The sequence below is a fragment of the Glandiceps talaboti genome, chromosome 20 (assembly GCF_964340395.1).
Source record: "Glandiceps talaboti chromosome 20, keGlaTala1.1, whole genome shotgun sequence".
Taxonomy (NCBI): domain Eukaryota; kingdom Metazoa; phylum Hemichordata; class Enteropneusta; family Spengelidae; genus Glandiceps; species Glandiceps talaboti.
The window spans coordinates 1,717,501-1,737,435 of record NC_135568.1 but is presented as its reverse complement, the minus strand read 5'-3'; the positions used below and the strand labels follow the sequence as shown (position 1 = coordinate 1,737,435).

At 36.1% G+C, this 19,935-nt stretch overlaps 2 protein-coding genes across 5 annotated transcripts in view; both read left to right on the top strand.

Moving 5' to 3' along the window:
* Positions 1 to 224: 224 nt before the first annotated feature.
* On the top strand, positions 225 to 9,917 carry LOC144450517 (Golgi reassembly-stacking protein 2-like). The gene is made up of 8 exons (XM_078141161.1): positions 225 to 382; positions 2,809 to 2,889; positions 3,507 to 3,710; positions 4,179 to 4,265; positions 4,526 to 4,656; positions 5,200 to 5,347; positions 5,858 to 6,116; positions 7,919 to 9,917. Exons 1-8 carry the CDS (start codon positions 320 to 322, stop codon positions 8,263 to 8,265), a joined length of 1,320 nt encoding a protein of 439 aa, XP_077997287.1. The 5' UTR covers positions 225 to 319; the 3' UTR covers positions 8,266 to 9,917.
* Positions 9,918 to 10,661: 744 nt separating this feature from the next.
* Positions 10,662 to 19,935, top strand: part of LOC144450470 (uncharacterized) — a 10,091-nt gene continuing 817 nt past the window's right edge. The window contains exons 1-6 of one of the 4 annotated variants that reach the window (XM_078141081.1): positions 10,662 to 10,795; positions 12,973 to 13,105; positions 14,713 to 14,864; positions 15,535 to 18,316; positions 18,773 to 18,842; positions 19,376 to 19,935. The exon at positions 19,376 to 19,935 is cut by the window's right edge and continues 817 nt beyond it. In XM_078141081.1, the coding sequence (XP_077997207.1) occupies positions 13,043 to 13,105; positions 14,713 to 14,864; positions 15,535 to 18,316; positions 18,773 to 18,842; positions 19,376 to 19,809 (3,501 nt within the window). In that variant the 5' untranslated portion in view covers positions 10,662 to 10,795; positions 12,973 to 13,042 and the 3' untranslated portion in view covers positions 19,810 to 19,935. Of the gene's footprint in view, positions 10,796 to 12,109; positions 12,200 to 12,972; positions 13,106 to 14,712; positions 14,865 to 15,534; positions 18,317 to 18,772; positions 18,843 to 19,375 lie in introns of those variants that run through there. The other 3 variants (XM_078141084.1, XM_078141082.1, XM_078141083.1) reach the window with 3 other exon arrangements.

Here is a 19,935-nt window from a genome sequence, read left to right as displayed (position 1 = left end):
CACATTATGTAATTATCTGAGCACATTCAAATCAAGCTATCGATTTGATTTATTAATTGGATTAATTTCGCTAAACTTTCGATGCAAGAAGCTAGACATATTGGTTAAAAATAGCAAAATAAAGTTAGTTATTGGAAATGTTTGCCAGTGGAAAGTCCGTGAGTCAGTGACCTTTCACCTTTCCCAAGATCCTTAGCGCATGCCACGTATGTTTGTAGGACGCCATCTTTGAGTCTAGCAGCTGGTCGGCCAGACACATTCTCGTGATTGGTGTGTATCCACAGAGAAACTTTTAATTACTCACTGGAGGAGCAGAACCATGGGTGGTTCTGCAAGCACGGAGGTGCCAGGGGGTGGTAGCGAGGGCTATCACGTCTTAAGGGTAGGTAATGGCAAATTATTTTGCCACAAATGTGACTGTCGGTCGAATGTGTGTTCATTTCGAAATCCGTGCACACGTTTCATTTTGAGCATGTGGATACGGCAAATAAAACCTTGCAAACCCATAGTATTAACCCATTTAAAGTAATGTTGATTTTTTTTAGCAGGGATAAGTCTTATATTTGTGTACAAATACTAAATACCAAATATGCACAATGACATGATCTGTCCAACGAAATGCATGGCAACGTTAGTCGTTAGAATCATCTAATGCTGTAATGGATGTTGCTTGGGCAGTTTGAGCGGACTTCGATTTGTTACGTGGACATTGGACAAATATGTACTTTTGGTCGATAACAAAGAAATCACGGTGTTTGTATTAAGTTGACATTGTTTGTGTTATTTAAGTAGGGCATATAATGAACGAACTTGTCAAGGCAAGTTGCATGTAAACATTTCATAATTTCGTCACCCAAACATCCATTGCATGGTGTACATGTATGTACTGGTTTGAGGTGTGTAAGGCCTTAGGGTGAATGAATCATAGAATGGAACGTTTGGTGTATTACAGCTCTTAGCTCCATTACATGTGTGCTATCAATTAGTCCTACTTTCAGACGGGTATGTTGGCATCGATTGTGACTTTCTCCTCTTACTTAACCTTACACCTTGGAAGGAAGAGGAGAAAGTCTGAATTGTGTCCCAACTTGATCTGCATACAAGCTACATGTAGGTGTCAGTCACTATGTACTTCCACAGTTTAGTTCAGTGTGTTGATTCAGCAGTTGTCTGCTGTCAGCTCTGGAAGTTTAGATAAAATTGCACTTCAGATTCAGTAATAAATATGAAGTTTTAATTTTTATTTGGACTTCCATCATGGCCGACCGACAACAGCTGGATCAACACACTGAACTGACTTATTACTGTGTGACTGACACCTAGCCTGTTCATAAGGTACATTTTTGTACATAGTCACTTGAACCACAATAACTAGACTAGATCAAACACTCCTGAAGTCCTCAGTATGAGTATCCACTTTAAACATTGCTTTTATTCCATGAATGTCATTCATAGAAGCTATAGTTTGTATGTAAGGGGACCGACTATATACACCATGACTAGAGGAGCAATGTCTAACAAGGCAGCTTATTTTGTTGTAGGTCCAAATGATAAAAAGTACATTTCCATGCGAGGTCCCCACACTTCTACGAGATAGGGGAAGACCAAATTTGGGGTAGTGTATGGTACATTACCTCATCTAATGATCTTAGCTGTTAATATCTTTAAAAAATACAAAGTAAAAACTAAAGAAAGTTCTTGGCATGAGTTCTGTCTTTCCCAATGCACAGGACAATCATCAAAAAAATATAGAGATCAGAAATAATTTTAAAATGATGTTGCAACTAAAACTTAGTAAAAGAATCTCACAGGCTAATATTTAATATTGAAAGATAATAGCCTACAAAATGCTATTGCTAAATTGTTAGTTGGGGTGTGGGTGGGTGTTGACCTTATAAATTAACATTTGCTATTATAGCCTTTCAGTTTAGTTCTTGTTAGGTTTGATAATATTATAACTGAATGAGAGGGGACATAGATGAAATGTAACATCATAAACACATTTGAACAGTGACATACATGTGGTGGGTTACTTCAGGTACTGTTCTTCAGACAACTGACTAAACTTTTGTTTATACAAACATTGGTTTTCAATGCAACAGTCAATGTTTTCTTGATATTCAATCAGCCATACGTGTCATATAATCAGGCATATCCATACCATATGGTACTAATAGACTTATAGAATACTACTATGTTTCACAATACAAATATGGTTTATACCATTTTAGACTTATTTCTATAATGCCTTGAGAAATTACCAGACTGGAGATATTCTGACTATGTTGTTTGGTCTATTTACATAAAGAATATATAGTGATATGTTATTTATTGAAATTATGTAATAAATATTATTCTAATGTGATATCACAGTCATGAAGTATTCATTAAATTCAATTTTAAGCATATCTGCTGGCATTGTAGTGCACATGCACAATAATAGTGTGTTTTGGGTCCCATCAAGTCATTCTCGCAAACCAGAGTTATTGTTTCTACCACTACATTTCGAAATAAATGTGGGAGGCTCATTAAGAACATTGCCGGAAAACAGGCTGTGGTTTGCAACGATGCATCAAGTGTGAATTTCCAAAAAACTCATGAACATAATTCAACGATTGTTTTGTTATGAAACCTGATATGGAGTGCTATGTAAAAGGAGAAAATGACATTTTATTATCAAAGTCAAACAAAGTCAGGGAGTGTATGTTATGACAGAAAAACACACACCAGTATTCAACTTTTCATGGCCAACTTGAGTAATTATTGTAACTTCAAGTGATGAGGATGTGTCTTATTTTTTCTTCATAGGTACAAGAAAATTCCCCGGGGCACAAGGCTGGGTTAGAAGCATTCTTTGATTTTATTGTTGCTATTGGCAACCAAAGACTGGTAAGTGGATGTGTTTGTTTTGTGTGATCTCATTGCATTTCTATGCAATATGGATCTTGTATCGCAACTGAATTTCAGGCTATAACTTACAAAACATTGTATTATGGTTTCTATGTACATCATCAGAAAATTTCTTCTGGAATCACAACAGTGCTGTAGCTAAGGTTTGAGAATCTCATGAAGGTATGACTACAGAGAATGATCTAAGCACTACATCTGCAAATACCCCAGTTATGCCAAAATTGCACTTTCACCTCGTGGTGTTTCATAGTATTTTACACAAAACCTTGCCAGAGTGCATATAACATTTGCTGCAGTTTGACCCATTGGTTTATGTAATAATTCATTGAGTAACATGATTCTTTGTGTAACAATTGATTCATTGTGTAATGTGTGACTCGCTGAGTAACATGATTCTTTCAGTAACAATTGATTCATTCCATACCATTTGATTCATTGCATAACGTGATTCATTGACTAACATTTTGATTCATTGACTAACATTTTGATTCATTGACTAACATTTTGATTCATTGACTAACATTTGATTCATTGAGTAACATTTGCTGAATAGATTGTATTTGATGTAATGATTAATTGGTTGTGTTACCTTACAGGATAAAGATAATGACACACTTAAAGAAATCTTAAAGTCTAACATAGAGAAACCAGTTAGGATGATGGTTTACAGCAGTAAGTCTCTCAGCACCAGGGAAGTTGTGTTAACACCTACCAATTCATGGGGAGGACAAGGTCTTTTAGGTGTCAGCATCAGATTCTGTTCATTTGAAGGTGCAAATGAAAATGTATGGCATGTTATGGTAAGTGCATGTATATGTAGTAGTTTTAGTAAGTTTGTGTCAACCCACACGGTGTTGTACAGCGATGATACAAACATTTACATGTATGTTTGTATCATTATTGTCAAACAAGAAGATATTCTACGGACATGATATGATAGAAAGATTTATGTAGTGCCTAGTAGCCATCAAAGGATGCTCACTGGTGGTTTACTATATGAATACCGTCATAAATAAGCTGCCTTGGAAGGGTATGTCTTAAATCTTCACTTGAAAGTCTCAATACTGGTAGCAGAATTGACAGTGGTGGGAAGTTGGTGCCAAAGAATTATGGCAGTGAAGGTAAAAGATTGATCACCATATGATTTGAGTCTTCAGTGATATATAATGACTTGAATGCTTCAAATTATCACGCCAGATTAAAACTAATTTTCTTCTGAGAAGGATTAATTGTCTTATTCAAAACTTGACTTATTGTAATCATTACAGGATGTTCAACCTAATTCACCAGCTGATTATGCAGGCCTTAGATCTAATTCTGATTATATCATTGGTGCTGACTCTGTTCTACACGAGGTAAGCAAAAATTATCTTAATTAGATAAACCGTACCCATTCTATTGCATCATCTACAAATGTCATTTAACACACTCCAATTCCATTATCAACCCAAGTCAACAGGTATATAACTACTGTTGTTGTCTAGGCAAAGAGTGGAGAACCCTGGTTACTATAATGACTGGAGAACCTAGGTAGATTTTACCAACTTGACCATTACGAAAAACATGGTTCTAGTCAACCTAAACACAAACTGATATAGACGTTTTTCCTTTGCAGTCTGAAGATCTGTTTTCTCTGATAGAATCCCATGAAGGTAGACCACTAAAGTTATATGTCTACAATATAGAAACTGACGGTGTTAGAGAAGTCTCTCTTACTCCTAATTCAAACTGGGGAGGTGACGGAAGGTAAGGACTTGCATGTACATTTTACAAACTGGCCTAACAGAGCAGTTCAGAGGCTATGGGATGAAGGTTATTGACATGAGACATGGGTAGTGTTCTTTGTTTTAGGTATGTCCATTGAATAACTCTACCAGTCAACCATTTAAACTTCTCAATAGCATCATGTATAACTTGCCTCTTTAAAGTAAAGACTTTTATGATCCGGTCGGCTAACTTCACTCATTTTTAGACCGTACCTTGATGAAGATTATCTGTGAATATTTGAAACTTTGGCTATTTTACCAGAGTCAATTTATTGGAATCAGTTGTGCAATCTTACGTCATTACCAAAGTCGGTGCATTTAATACTTTCAAGCGCTGGTTTTCAGTTTTTTGGTCATCATACTATGGTAGGGCCGATCCCTATTTACTTAACAAATTCATCTAAAGGCCCATAATTCAATACTATGTCCTCACATTAGTGGTATCTCTCTGTTGAGCCATGAAGATTAAATAGATGGCTTACCTTCATCAATAATATATTTCCCTTGTAATCTCTCTCTCTAGTCTTGGCTGTGGTATTGGATATGGATATTTGCATAGAATTCCAACAAAGCAATTTGAAAATGATGGCACACAAGTCCAAGGAACACCTGGTCCACCAGTTCAGCCTCTTCCAATGTCATCATCCCCGCCACCTGATGGCTTCTCAGAGGTAGGTCAAAATCACGCTTTGCAAAGCCACCATTTTGAATAGTGCATCATGGGACAAGTAGGCTCATTCTGTTAATAAAAATATCAATATTGTTTTTGTTACCACACACATTCTAGTCTTAGTTACCCAGGTTCTTATAGGCTTGTATGATTATTTCATTATATCATTAAATATTTTTAACATTGATGACACTTCATAAACCAAATAATTTAGTAATACTGTAATGCTCTTTGATACACAAGCAAGTGTTCATATCTACGTTTCGGTAACGTGACTCTTGCCTTTCTCAGGACAAACTGATGATGATTACTGTTCACCAAATAATTTAGTGCCACATGCCACATATTTTCAGAGATAATATTGCAGAAGATACTAGTATATCATCAGTGAAAATGGTGACAAATTTCAAAAGGGGGATTTGATATTTCAATGTATTTGTGTATTAGTGTGATTTTATGCAAACAATATTTCCATGTGTTAATATCTTGTTTTGTTCATGTATGTTTACAGGTTTCATTGTCAGGTTCACCACAGCACACGTCAACAGCAGGAATAGATGCCGGAATGTCAGCGTTAGCTTTAGGCACAACAACATCAGGGAGTCTACCTCCTGGCGTTGGAGTAACTAGTCCTCTGACTGCTGGTGGTACACCTACCATACCAGTAATACCAACAGCTACCCAGGCTGGTGTTGGTGGAACCTTGCCAGTCACTACTGGCGGGACACCAATGCTTCCTAATATGGCACCAATGCAGATGACTCCACCTGGTGAGTGTGGGTTAAACACCCCCTACTCTCTCCCTTGAGGAAAATAGACTGGTAGGATATCCAGGGCCTTCATAAGGCAAAACTTTACATATTGATTTATGTAGGTTATAAAGTTCAAAGTTCAAAGTTTTTAGCATTGAGTATTCAATCTGTCAACAATCATCCTTTGAACTGCTTGTACTTTATAACCTTTTTAAATCAATTTGATCTGCCAAGTTCATCAACATTTTTGATCATTTTGCATATCGTTGTAAATGCTCTGGTTTTCATTAATGAGAAAAAACAGGGTAGTGTTTTGGTAAGGATCAGGAACCAGGTAACAGTGAGGAAAGGAAGTAAAATAACACAAATTTCCATATCTTGTCATATCATCTTGTGTGGTCATCCTGATAAAATACTTGAGGAAACACCATAAATAAAAAAAAATTGTATCAGCACATGGACCCAGGCTTAATTGATAATTTCCTTTCAACAGAGAAACATGTGTCAATACTAACAAACAAACAACCAATAACCACACCCACCTTCTAATTTTCTCCTATCTGACTGGATGGTTTAAATTTTACCAAAAAATCAATGCCTCATTTCATTTGAGACATTCCAGTATGAAAAAAATGAAATTAGCAGGATTTTTAGTAGGTAAGGACTGATGTCCAAATCAAATGAAATGTCATTTCTAATGGAATGTCAAATCAACTTTAACACTTTGTCCCCAACTAATGCAAGTAATTTCATGTATGCAGGTAATTTATTGTGACTATTCTGTTTGTTTTATAATATTCCACAAAACAAACATGTAACATGTCTCGACACATATTTAATTTCCAAATATGCATTTTGATTATTCATGAATATTATTATAAATCTATTATCAAAGACTGGAGGCACACATGTACTATATATTGTCAAAAGAATAAAACTATAATTTATATAATTTAACCCTAATATAATGAGAAGGATATGTGTGTACTTCTGAATTTATCGGTATTTTGATGAGGAACATATGCGAGAAACCTGTGAAACTTGGTTGTATCTTGCCTACTGATTGCCTAATAACTACTATAAAAGATTAAAAATTGTAAAAAAAATTGTAAAAAAACAGTTTGTATTCTAAATATTTCCTAAATGAAATAACTTACTTTGTCAAATTCAAAAGGTTTCCATTTTAATAATTGCAGAGGAATTTATGTAAACATATGCCAACAATAAAAGTATTGATTTGACATTTTTTGTCCAGTGAAGATTACTCGTTTTAACATGAAATTTCAAAAATGTAACAAAAAATAGAATTGAGTAGGAAATGAATACTTGGCGAGTATGATATATTGCAATAGTTGTCGTTAGTCATTGCACTGAAATAATTTATAGGAAAATCTCATGTTAAATGATTTTACTTTTATCCCTAAACTGTTGTTTGATTTCCTTTCCTTCAATATCCTCTTGGTTCCATCACCTATGGCAGTAGTAAAACGATAATTCGTATTTTCCAATGCTTTCCGTATTTAATGTCAGGAAAATACATGACATTGTTAGACTTTTAGAGATTAAATGATCGAGTCACAAATATTTGTGAGCTGAGAAAAAAACGAAATATTGGGAAATATATAGTTATACCTGCTCAAGCTTAGAATATGAAAATAAATAATGACACTTGTGGATGTGCACACCTCAGCATCAATGAGACATACATGTAAACAGTGCAGTCAGAGTAGAAATCCTCCATGTTTCGGTCATTAAAGGTGCACTCATACAAGTTGGCTTTTAAATGGTATTAATACTTTTCATCTTCTTTCTCATTTCAGTGCCGGTGAGTTTACCAAACATACCAGGGCTGCCAAATTTAAATGTATCCATGCCTCCACCAGAGTCATTACTAAATCTTTCAGGAACAGCACCATTGTATACACATCCGCCTGTTTCTCTCCCAACATCTATGTCAGTTCCACCCCCAACACTCCCAGCCAATTTCACCATACCACCACCCAGTGTCCCACTTCCGGCACCTGTAGGAATAGTGTCTGCACCATCAACCATCCCAGGACCAGCACCCCTTCCTTCTTTTCCCATCAGCACACCAGCAATGCAGGCATCTGACGTCGCACCACCTCCTCCCCAACAACAAGAAGTTGAACAGGAAGCGTCGTCATGATGAAACGACACTGACTCCAAAAACTCTTTAGTCTTACAATTCTTTCTCTAAGGGCATGTGTTGTTTTCACAATATACAGCCATTACAAAACTTAACATACTGTGCTATTAGAATGTACATTTATAAGTTGGTATTTTTATTTCCACAAGAGAATACAGTATGTTTGGTATGCTGTACAATTGTATATCACATCAAAACGCCAGTGTGTTGGACAACTACCATATCCAATGTTAATGTGATGTGTAACTTACTATAAGGAGAACAAATATTGTCATTGTTAGATAAGATAATGCAGAACCTAATAAAGAAGAAACACTGAATTATTTGAATATTGGAATAAAGATTCTTACCGCCCTAAATTATTGTTCAGCTGATTGACATACCCCAAATTGATTGAATTATTAAATTGCTATGTCTTTTTACTTTTGTTTGGAACAAATCAACACAAAACAGTGCAACTATGTTCTTGCTCTACCTTATTTTTACTTAATCAAAATAAATTCCTCCTCTGGCAGCTTTCCATTTCATTTCTTATAATTATATTTTAGTTTACCCTTTACTGGCTTGGTTTCTGTTGAACTCTATGTAATTACATCTTATATATAGTGTATCAGGCTTTAGAGAGGGTTTTAATGTATCACCACATCTTTGAAAATTAAAAACAAAAGTATAAGAATATTTGAAAACTGGAACCTACATTTTATAATTTATAATTGTCACAATTCCTGACTGCCAAACTGCCTTCATTTAAGCACTGTTAAAATTGCCTTGTCCCCATAATGTCAAACTCTACCCATCCATACTTTTTCTTCTGATATATGCAAATCTTGGTGTCTGCATCTTTCATTAGGCCATCATACAAGTTAATAATACAATAACAAACCTATTTTCTCTATATAACCCTTTAACATAACACTTCATTATAAATGCTTGTCTAACATGTTGAAATAACTACATATTAAAATGTGTATCAACCGAGAAACTAACAGCAAAACTAAAGTAAAACACTAGCAATACAGTGAAGTTTTTCTTGGTACAAGATATTGGAATGCAATGTATGTGAGGTACATATTAGATCTTTACCTTGCAAGTTCTTTCATGTTGTAGCGTGAGTGTCCATGCACTACAGGGAAACAGCTAAACTGCTTGACATGAATGTGATCCTAGGCTAGTGGTAAATCTACATCATTTGCCATCAGCACCTAGTCTTGGTGCAAAGTTCTAGGTTGACCAATAGATTATAATATATACACTAAGCAGTTTCATTTGAACTGAGGCAGCTCAGCAAAGCCTGAGCGAAAATGTCTTGGCCAGAAACACTTTACTGTTTATTGTATATGCATATATCTACTAAGAGCTCAGTGTGGTAAATTTTGAAAAATGAGATGTGATCTTGTCATTCTCATTGTAGTCTATGATTGATAGGCCCACACTCCTTGAACATGTGACTTTAATGAAATCCTGAAACATCCTTGAAAAAAAATCGTTTTTGCATCAAAACTTGTTGAAACTGATAATTCATGATAGGTTTGTGACAAATTCCATTCAACGTCCATGAGAAGCAGTGTATAGTAGAAGATAAGGAAGTGTGTGAACATCAAGAGGGTTATGTAAAGAAAACTTTGCAGCAATTCAATTCTGAATTAAAAGTCATGGTGAATACCATTTCTACTACTAAACTTTTGTCATGTGTGCTTCATTAACATCAGTTTTAAAGGGGAATGCCATTCCAGGAAATACAGGCAGTTTAATAAAGTTTAAGTTCTTGCGAGTCATTTCATGATTTCACATCAATAATTTTCTCGGAGTCATGACTATTCATGCATATTTATCTGAAGGTAATAAGCACTGAGGAATCATGAATATTCATACCTATTTATCTGAAGGTAATAAGCACTTAGGCGTCATGAATATTCATACCTATTTAACTGAAGGTAATAAGCACTGAGGAATCATGAATATTCATACCAATTTCACTGAAGGTAATAAGCACTTAGGCGTCATGAATATTCATACCTATTTAACTGAAGGTAATAAGCACTTAGGAGTCATGAATATTCATTGTGCATCATTTTTTGCCCGACAAAGGCATATGTACTCGCATCAATCTACAAATAAGTTTCCATTTGAATCCATTTTCAGGGTAAATGCCTTATTACTAAACGTAATGTTCCCATGACGTCACTTTCCAAGGAGTCAAAATTTGAATGAATATGATTTTTAATACGAATATTGTTGGAAAATCTATTACTTTATATTATTGTACAGTCATATATGTTGACCCCGAAAACTTGGCACGTTAACAATGGCTGGCGCAACTCTTCGTATCACGTGATGTAGCAACAGTGACGTATACATACATCAACACATTCCACATCAACTGCAGTATTACTAAGAATCGAATAGCTATCGAATCCATTGGCGCTATGTATACACAGTCTCACTGATTTATATTACCAAACTGGTGAAATCTGGTGAAATACGAAAACAAAGGCGTTTCTTTTCGGATTTGGTCTTCTAAAACGTAAAGGTATGTATGTGCAATGACGTATACTATGACACGGAAGTAACAAAACACATACATTTATGTGTGGAACCACTGAAACCGAAAATGAGTTAACTTATTACCAGAGATGCAGTTTCTAAAACAAGTTAGGTAACATTATTAACTTTATCTTCCATAGTTTGATTAAACGGCACTTTATGAAGAAAACCTTTTGGTTTTTACACGTTGTAAATTTTATCTGTTCCTACCATGCGAGAAAGTCGCTGATTCTTTTTTATTTTGGAAAGGTGCGCCTTTTTATAATTCACATGATCTTGAACAGATTGATCGATTACACAGACATAATGTGGACGAGTGTTTTGATCGATTTTGAATATGGAAAATAACATGACGACAATTGACACAACAACATATACGTTTATGATGAACACATGGCTCGATTATTCTACTATGAATTTGTCGGGTGTATTTCTTTTTCCCCCGTAGACCCCTATAGACTATACTGTTCGTAAGTGCATCCAAATCATTTGAAAGATTTGATTGGAGATTTAAATCGGTGCCATATTAGTTATACATTTGATTTCAGTAAGTTGATACGAATGGCTGACTAGACAAGGTTCGATAGTTCGACACCAACAAAATACACATGATTTATGTATGAATGCATGAAGTATGACCTTTGATCCTAATTCTACGAATTTGCCATTATTCAACATCGACTGCACCCAAATGGTCGAATTATCGAAGTGAAAGTAACAAACAGGCAGCTATGATACAGTTTACTTGACAGACAAGTAATACGCCATAATTGCCCCTTTTCATTTTTTGAAAACTAAAAAAATTCAAAGGCAAGACCGTGATGTATATAAAGAAAATTTGAATTTTGGTTTCTCCTTTCATTATTTAGAAAATGCATGAAATGTATTGTGCCACAATATGTTTAGTTAACTATCATGGACCTTTGAATATTATATAGGATCTATGGTTTTCACAGCTTTATGGAGAAAGTTGTACATACATTGCTCTTTCGATTTGAAGTGCCACGTCATGTCTCGCGAGACTTCACAACACCCCGGTCCATTATATTGTACACTTGGTGACATCCGACAGTACTAGTGTGACCTCATTCAGAAATGCAATAAAAGTAAAATATTTCGACCTTCTGATCAGCTGAGAATCACATGTATGACTCAGTAACAATATGTAAAAATCAAGACCGCATGACATTTTTGTTCTCGGAAAATTTTTCATACAAAATGAATTATTAATATGCTAATTTTCGACCAAAGATTCATGGGCCTTCATAAATTACAAATCAATGGTGCATTAGACAAGTGGCTCGGATTTCTCGCCCTGGCACACACTCTTCTCCGCTCATACTTACATTTTGTATACTGAGGGGCTTAAAAAAATTTGAGTGGTTCTGGGGTAGGTAATTTTTTTATTTTATTTTACTTTTTTTGTGTGAGTGTCTAGTTCAGGTTTTCCATTATTTTCCAAATGGTCTCTGTGTTGATTATATCTTCCTATCAGATGTACAGCCATTACAGATTGGAAGAACAGTTTTATATTGTCATTTTAAGTTGATGTCAGTGTCCGCATCCACTATTTCTGGCGAGACTTCACAATTTTCGCTATTTTATTATTTTTTTTCTCGAATAAAAAAAAACAAAGTTTAGGGTCGGGTAACCGAAACCAAACAATTTTGAAATTGAAATTGCTAATCATCGTGAGAGCTAGACAGGCTATCTACTACGGTGAGTTAGTTATTGGCCATTATACCATGGCTAGACCACTTTCGACAAGAGATGCCACAAACAAATTTGATATACTATCCTTAATTATAGGTCGATTATAGCATTATACCATGTGTACCAAGGTCTTAGCTTGTAGAAACCAATGGCGCTAGTCATAGAGGCAAACATATTAAGAGTAACAATAACACCAAAACACCGCAATCATCCATTTATGTGACCTGCTACACACCACAGTAATAGTTTTAGTTTTTGTCTATCCTAGCTTGTCAACACTAAAAAGGGCGTCTCGTTAAAAGCAAAGGAAACACCAGTAATATACCCAGGAGGTAACCAGCTGTTGTCAAATGATACTTAGTACATAATATTTGTCAAAAGGTCATCAAGAATGAAGTTATATATATCATTGTTTCAGAACAAAAATCATTACAGTTTATTTCATTGCAGATAATTGTATTTCTACCTTTAACTTGGAACGAATTTTGGATTCGACTACGTCGGTCACTAGGAGAACAATATGCCAAAAAGATCTAGAAAACAAAGAAGAAGTGACTTGAATGTCCGTAGAAGGTATTCGCAGGTAAAGTTAATGCAATGAATTAATGTTTGATAATCTAAGGAGAACGTGTAATGATAGAGTCAAAGATACTCACTCGCTCGTTCACTGACTGACTGACTGACTGACTGACTGACTGAGTCAGTCAGTCAGTCAGTCAGTCAGTCAGCCAGCCAGCCAGCCAGCCAGCCAGCCAGTCAGTCATTTTCGAATCGTACTTTCATCACTGATACGTTTTGATGATTTCAAATATTAATTATTTTTTTTGTAGAAGGAGGTAGAATTTTATAAATTTTTCAACAGACAATGTCACATGCTTGATAAGCACGCATAATATTTCCAAGGGAACAAGGAAAATATTTGCACCTGTTATCACTTCACCAAAGATATTGATTCCTGTGAATAGGTATAACAAAAGAAATCTACATGTTAAAACTCTCTATACAGACTGACTACCCAAGTTTGTGATTACTTGATGCTGAAAAGTGTTTTATTCAAAGCACATGTTTCATTTAGTTTTTTTTATACAGCATTTGCAACTTTCTTTTTTATTCTTAATCTTAATCGTACTTTTTGTACATATTATTCAAATGTAACTGCTATGCTTGAAATGTAAAGAAATGTTGCTTTTCTCGGAATTAATACAATGAAGAAGACCCAAGCGTACAAATAAGAGAGATGCGTGTCAAATGATATTGTCCAGCCTCAGTTTAACACTTTCGGATGAGGCTCTAAACCAAACTGTTATCGAAAAAGTTGGTAAACTTTCAAAAGAATGTTCTGTAGAATTGAACCATTGTACTCTAAGACTTGTTAATTCGAACTTGTTTAGCCGCCTCAGAAAGTAAAGACGTTGCTGTGCCCTTTTCAGGATGTTATCAGTATTCTTATCCCACTTTAAATCGTCCGAAATAAATGATAGATCCTAGGAACTTGAAGCTGTTCACAATTTCTATGGGGTTGCCATTGATTGCAAGTGGTTCTAGCTGGAATTTATTTTTCCGAAAGTCTATGATCATTTCTTTTGTTTTTGAAACATGGAGATCAAGGCTATGTTCTGAGCATCAGCTAACGAGGTTATTAATTTCATTACGATACGCACTTTCGTCTCTATAAGATCTTCCAAGGTAGTATCATCTGGGAACTCAAATCATAGTCAAGCTGCTGACCTTTAGGATTTCTTCCGATACGATAAGCGACCGAATGAGGGCGGAACACCCACCCTCGATGAACCGACCTTCGGTCGCTTGTCATATCATATAAGAAGAGTATCCTAAGTTCTAGCAGCTAGCCTCGGACTAACTTAATTGGTGTACTTGATTGGCTGAAAATACAATCATATGTGTACAATGAATATAGAAGTGGGGGACAGAATGCATCCTTGTGGTGCACCTGTATTAAGGACAATTGACGACGACACGTTATTGCCGATTTTGACAATTTGAGGTCTCCTCAATAGAAAATTGAGAATCCACAAATTAATGGATTGGGGAAAAATCGATTTCTAGAAGTTTCTAGTAATTTGAATGGGAGAATTATCAGTGGTACAGACAATTTAATTTTCCTCACAGTGACAGACTATTGAAGTAAAGAGAAATGATCCGAAATATCGTTATCAAATATTTTTGCAGGCAGTAAACGCGAGGAGAGTCGAGGAAGAGACGCCGGAAGATAGGACATGTTCGAACGATACTGATATACCGAGGAATCAAACAGAGCGTGGTAAGACTAAGTGTAGTGGTAACATAGGAACCTCAAGCCTGCCACAAAATGAACAGAAAAGGTATACCAAGTAACTTTAATTTATTTGATTATAATATGAGAACCGTTGCCGATTTCGAACTTTTCATATCATTTCCCTAAACTAGTTCAATATACTCATATCATATTTCAGTTGAACTGTGTCTTATTTGAGTTAGAGTTCAGAACTGAATTTTAGGGGGCACAAGCTGGGTTTATAGGTATGGTTTTTTGGGCGAGATTTATACTGCTTATTTAAAAGTCACTCGTAGCATTCTACTTGCTGAAGTATATTAACTATCACATGCAATTGACTAAACTCAAAAATGTGTACCATATTTCATTTCAATCGAGCCATCAGTTTTTTTAGGAAACGGTGACCCAGACAATCATACAGCACAGCACAGCACATAACCTTCCCTTAGGGAAGGTATAAAACTTTAACCCCCCCCCCCCGTCTCGTTTTTTCCATGAACCCATCAAACCTCTAATCAGCAGTAAGTTGCGATAATAATGTTTTAATTGCCACTTCAACCATTTGAAATATTAAGAATCTTAAATTTGGTTATCAGAAGTCAACATCAAAATGTTGATTATGATACAGTTACTATTATGGATTATATATATTGATATTGTGATTCCCTATGGTTGAAATTTAATATCACAGGGTGTATTAAAGGTGATCTATCCTAGCTCTCGGTTTATTTTTACAGTGGAGAAGACGGAACAGAAGTCGAACTTTTAACATGCCATGTGTCAAATGAAGCCGTTGTACCGCAATCGATGCTTTGGTCTTCAACGATGAGACAAACATCACAAATCGGTCTAATAAAACCTGTTCACACCTTATACGAAGAGGGGGAAAAATCCGGTCATCTTCCAATGAATAAATTCAAAGTTCAAATTCTTGGTGATAGTTCTGTCGGTAAAACAAGTTTAAGGAAAGCTCTAATGGGAGACGAGTTCGATCCTCGGGAAGGAAGTACTACCGGTATTGAGACCACTACGTGCGAGTACCATAGCGTAAACGAATCTTGGCTCCGCATTCATAATCGACGAAATGAGTTTGAGGAAAACATATCATGGTATATAGCAGAGAACATTGGCCGATTTACACACACGATAACCTGGGATCATTGGCGCTCAAATCTTTTCAATGTATTTCTGATATCATTTTGCTTTATCCTGACGAATGATCTCACAACAAGTGCATTGATAACGGTCATTCTTAGCATTATCTTTTGCTTAACAAGCACATTAAGTTATTTTTTATGGAGGAAATATGATTTTGATCTTGTCGCTTTTTTCACTTTCATCGTTACAATATGTAATATCACATATTGCATATGTGTAGGCGAAGATTATCGTCTCACGCTGACCTCTTTTGAGGTCATCGGCTTTTTGATCGGCATGTCTTTTGGATTAGGTTATAAGTACTTATTGTTTACAACGATGTCCACCTTGTTCTGTTTTTACACAACATACAATATTGATGTACTTCATAAGAGAATACACCACGTTTACAGAATAATGGGTGTCTATCCATTTGTGTGTATGTTAGTAAGTGCAATTATTTATAAATATTGGAATCCAAATATGCTGAATACAAATATCCAAATGTCATTTATGTTTATTATTTGTATTCCATACGTGTACACACTTCTTCCAGAAAGTCATTATGTTTCATTCTATGCCCTTACTTTGACAATCGCAGTGCTATTCCTCATTATTGGATTTAAATTCGGTCGGGAATATATAAACATATTTGGATCCACAACACCACGGAAGAGGTTTCTGTTTTTAGTTTTCTTACCAAATCTCGAATTTCTTTTCTTTGCATTTTTCCCCAGCAAAAGAATGCACTTAATCATAAGGTTCTTTGGTAACCTCGTTTTCCATCTAATACAGAAAGGAGTCGAAGTCGTATATCTCCTAAAGAGAGTCAATTTAACAGCCAAAGTATACCATCATCTTCTTGTTAGACTTCTTAAATCAGAAAAAAGGCCACTACCAGTAACTCTCAGTCTTTGGGACTTTGCAGGGCAACAGTTTTACTATAACACTCACCATGTATTCATTGCTTCACGGGCTATCTATCTGATAGTTTTCAAGCTACCTAATTTCAAACTGTGTAACAACAGAGACGAACAACTAAAACGGCTTTTGTTTTGGCTGCATTCTGTGTGCACTCATGCAATGTGTTCCTACCCTTCGATAATTTTGGTAGGGACACACAGGGACAGTGTTTCACCTGATGTAAGAGAAGAGATAGCTAGTTATCTTAAAGAAAAGCTATTTGATACTAATGCTATGTATTGCAATAGCTTGATACTGAATACCGACAACACACCATTGTTTTCGATTGAAAACTCTATAACGAATGAGAATGGAACGGAGATTTTGCGACAAAGAGTATTATCCTCTTTGCGGGAAAACTACGACAAAGACACGTATCCGATTCGATGGGCTAGGTTTCTTCCCTTCCTTAACATAAACATTCAAGAATATGGCAAGGAGAGAAAAGACAAAAAGAAAGACAAAAAGAAACGTGTCACCACTTTTGAGTACGCTGCAGAGATAGCCAAGGACCTTGTCGGAATAGAAGATAGAGACGAACTCACAAGAATGCTGAGATTCTTCCATCAGGCTGGAGAGGTTATTTACCTTGACAATGACCCAGTCCTGCGACAGTTTGTCATCTTAGACCCACAACTACTTGTTGATGTAATGAAAACTATCGTCAACATACCGGACGAGAGAAAGAGAAAGGAAATGTCAGTATATTGGAATCAGCTAGAAATGCGTGGGATACTTCATCACATACTGCTGAAAAGGCTTCTTAAACCGTTCGCCCCCGATGCGAAGGTGATGGTCACGCTTCTGCAAGCATATGACCTGATCTATCCATTAGGAAAGATTAGCAAGTCGACTCATGGCGTTTCAGGTTTTGCTGAAGAATACGTCATTCCATCAATGAGACCAGTATACACTGATGACCCGGCAACTCTTGGTCCAATCACACCCGATAAAGTGTTCTACTTTGACTTTGGATACTTTAAACCAGACTCAATCCTTAGTCGTTTGTTGGCCAAGGGCATCGGAATATCCCAGACTTCCTTAGTGTACCGTAATGTCGGTAGATTTACCATCGATGGAGAATATTCATTCAGAATGGAACTCGTAGAAAACCTTCCTGAGCAACATTTGATCAAGATTACAATTGCGTCAACGATTGGATCAAACCCTTTTTCATTACTGCGCAGACTATACAACTTTGTGAATGCCATGGCAAATAGAGAGTTTCCGAATTTAGTGTACAAGTGTGGGATACTATGTCCATTTCCGTCACCTCACGAAGGATGTGAAAACGAAAGAATGTTGCACATTCTAGAACTTGCCAGTCATGAGAGGGATTTTCCGTTTGCTACTAGGAAAGTTACCAGACAGTGCAATGGTGTACCTCACATTATCAAGTTACAGGGAAGACTACAATATGTAAGTGATATTAAGAAAATTATCAACATTCAGGACATTAGGCACTAAAACAAACAAAACAAACAAGAGAGAGAGAGAGAGAGAGAGAGAGAGAGAGAGAGAGAGAGAGAGAGAGAGAGAGAGAGAGAGAGAGAGAGAGAGAGAGAGAGAGAGAGAGAGAGAGAGAGAGAGAGAGAGAGAGAGAGAGAGAGAGAGAGAGAGAGAGAGAGAGAGAGAGAGAGAGAGCATCCAACAAACAAAGAACGTTAACAGACGCTGGACACTCATAAGGGTTTGTATCAAGTAAGTACTACCATGCGATTGAAGATATGCTTGAAAATTCGACATCACGGGAGTAATGAAAACACTGCAAACTATCATAAATAGGGAAAAGACGAAAATTGTCTGAAATCAGGAATAATCCTTCCTTTTTATTCTTTTCTTTCTTTTTTGTCCGTTCCATTACGTTCTTCCTAGGAAGGGAGAACGGGTGAGGCTAGAGATGAATATTTATCGAACAAGCGTGATGTAATTACTAAAGAACAAGGTGCATATTTATGTTATCTGATTAGAATTTAGGAAATCTAAAAAGAAATTATCCACTTTGCTTTATTTTGGGATTGACATTTACCATGTCGGTACGTATTATGCATTGACATTGGTCATCTGATCATACTGCAAGTGTAACTGCCGAAAGTTGAGAGATATATAATCGAAACAACAATCATGGTATCAACCAACTGTCGTGTTTGCAAGCAAGTGCAAGTAAAGTATCCCAAATCAAACACGATTAGAATAATAACAGAAATGTGTAATTTACAGAGAGATAGGCCTTTGTTCCTTACACAGTAAGAAAATGAATAATATCTGATATCTTGACTGAATACTTCGAGTGTTCAGTCGAAAAACTTTCTCTAATAACTTGGCCCACAAACTTAAACAACATTTAATCGACACAGATGAACTCCGATTTAAATATCAATGACATTTCACTTCACTATTACTCTGCTTTCTGCAGGCCAGACCACTCATAGGTAAATGAGAAAACAATGGTTTACATTTCGTATCATTCTTTTGCAGAAAATGATCCATCAATTTACGATGTGTACATCATTTGTGCCACGGGAGACAGGAACTGGGTGGAAGATGAAGTCATGCGTGTCCTTCAGTTAGGTCCCGAAAGGTTGCAGGTCAGAGTCAACGTCTACGACGATAAAGACAACATCAACCCATCATACCTGAAAAATTGTCCTGTAAACATCGTTGTTATGAGTCGGCATTTGGTCAAGAACGCAAGGTGTACAGAAGAAATAGAGATGTCAAGTCTCCAGCACAGCGATGCCAATGTCATTTATGTGTTACGTGATGATCACAAGATGACGATCGCATTGAAAAACTCACTACCGTCATCTAGTGAATGCCTTGATTTTGCAAGTTATCAAGGAGAACATCATCAACATTATGTAGTACTGCAAAGAACGATTAAGACACTGATAGCAAAAGCATCAACCTGAAATATACGGAAAGTCATTCAAAGTCAGACGGATTTTGTGTACCTTTGATATCAAGGCGGTCATATAAATAAACTTGAACGATGGGATGAATTTACAGCAAACTTTAGACGTTAATCGGCAATACTG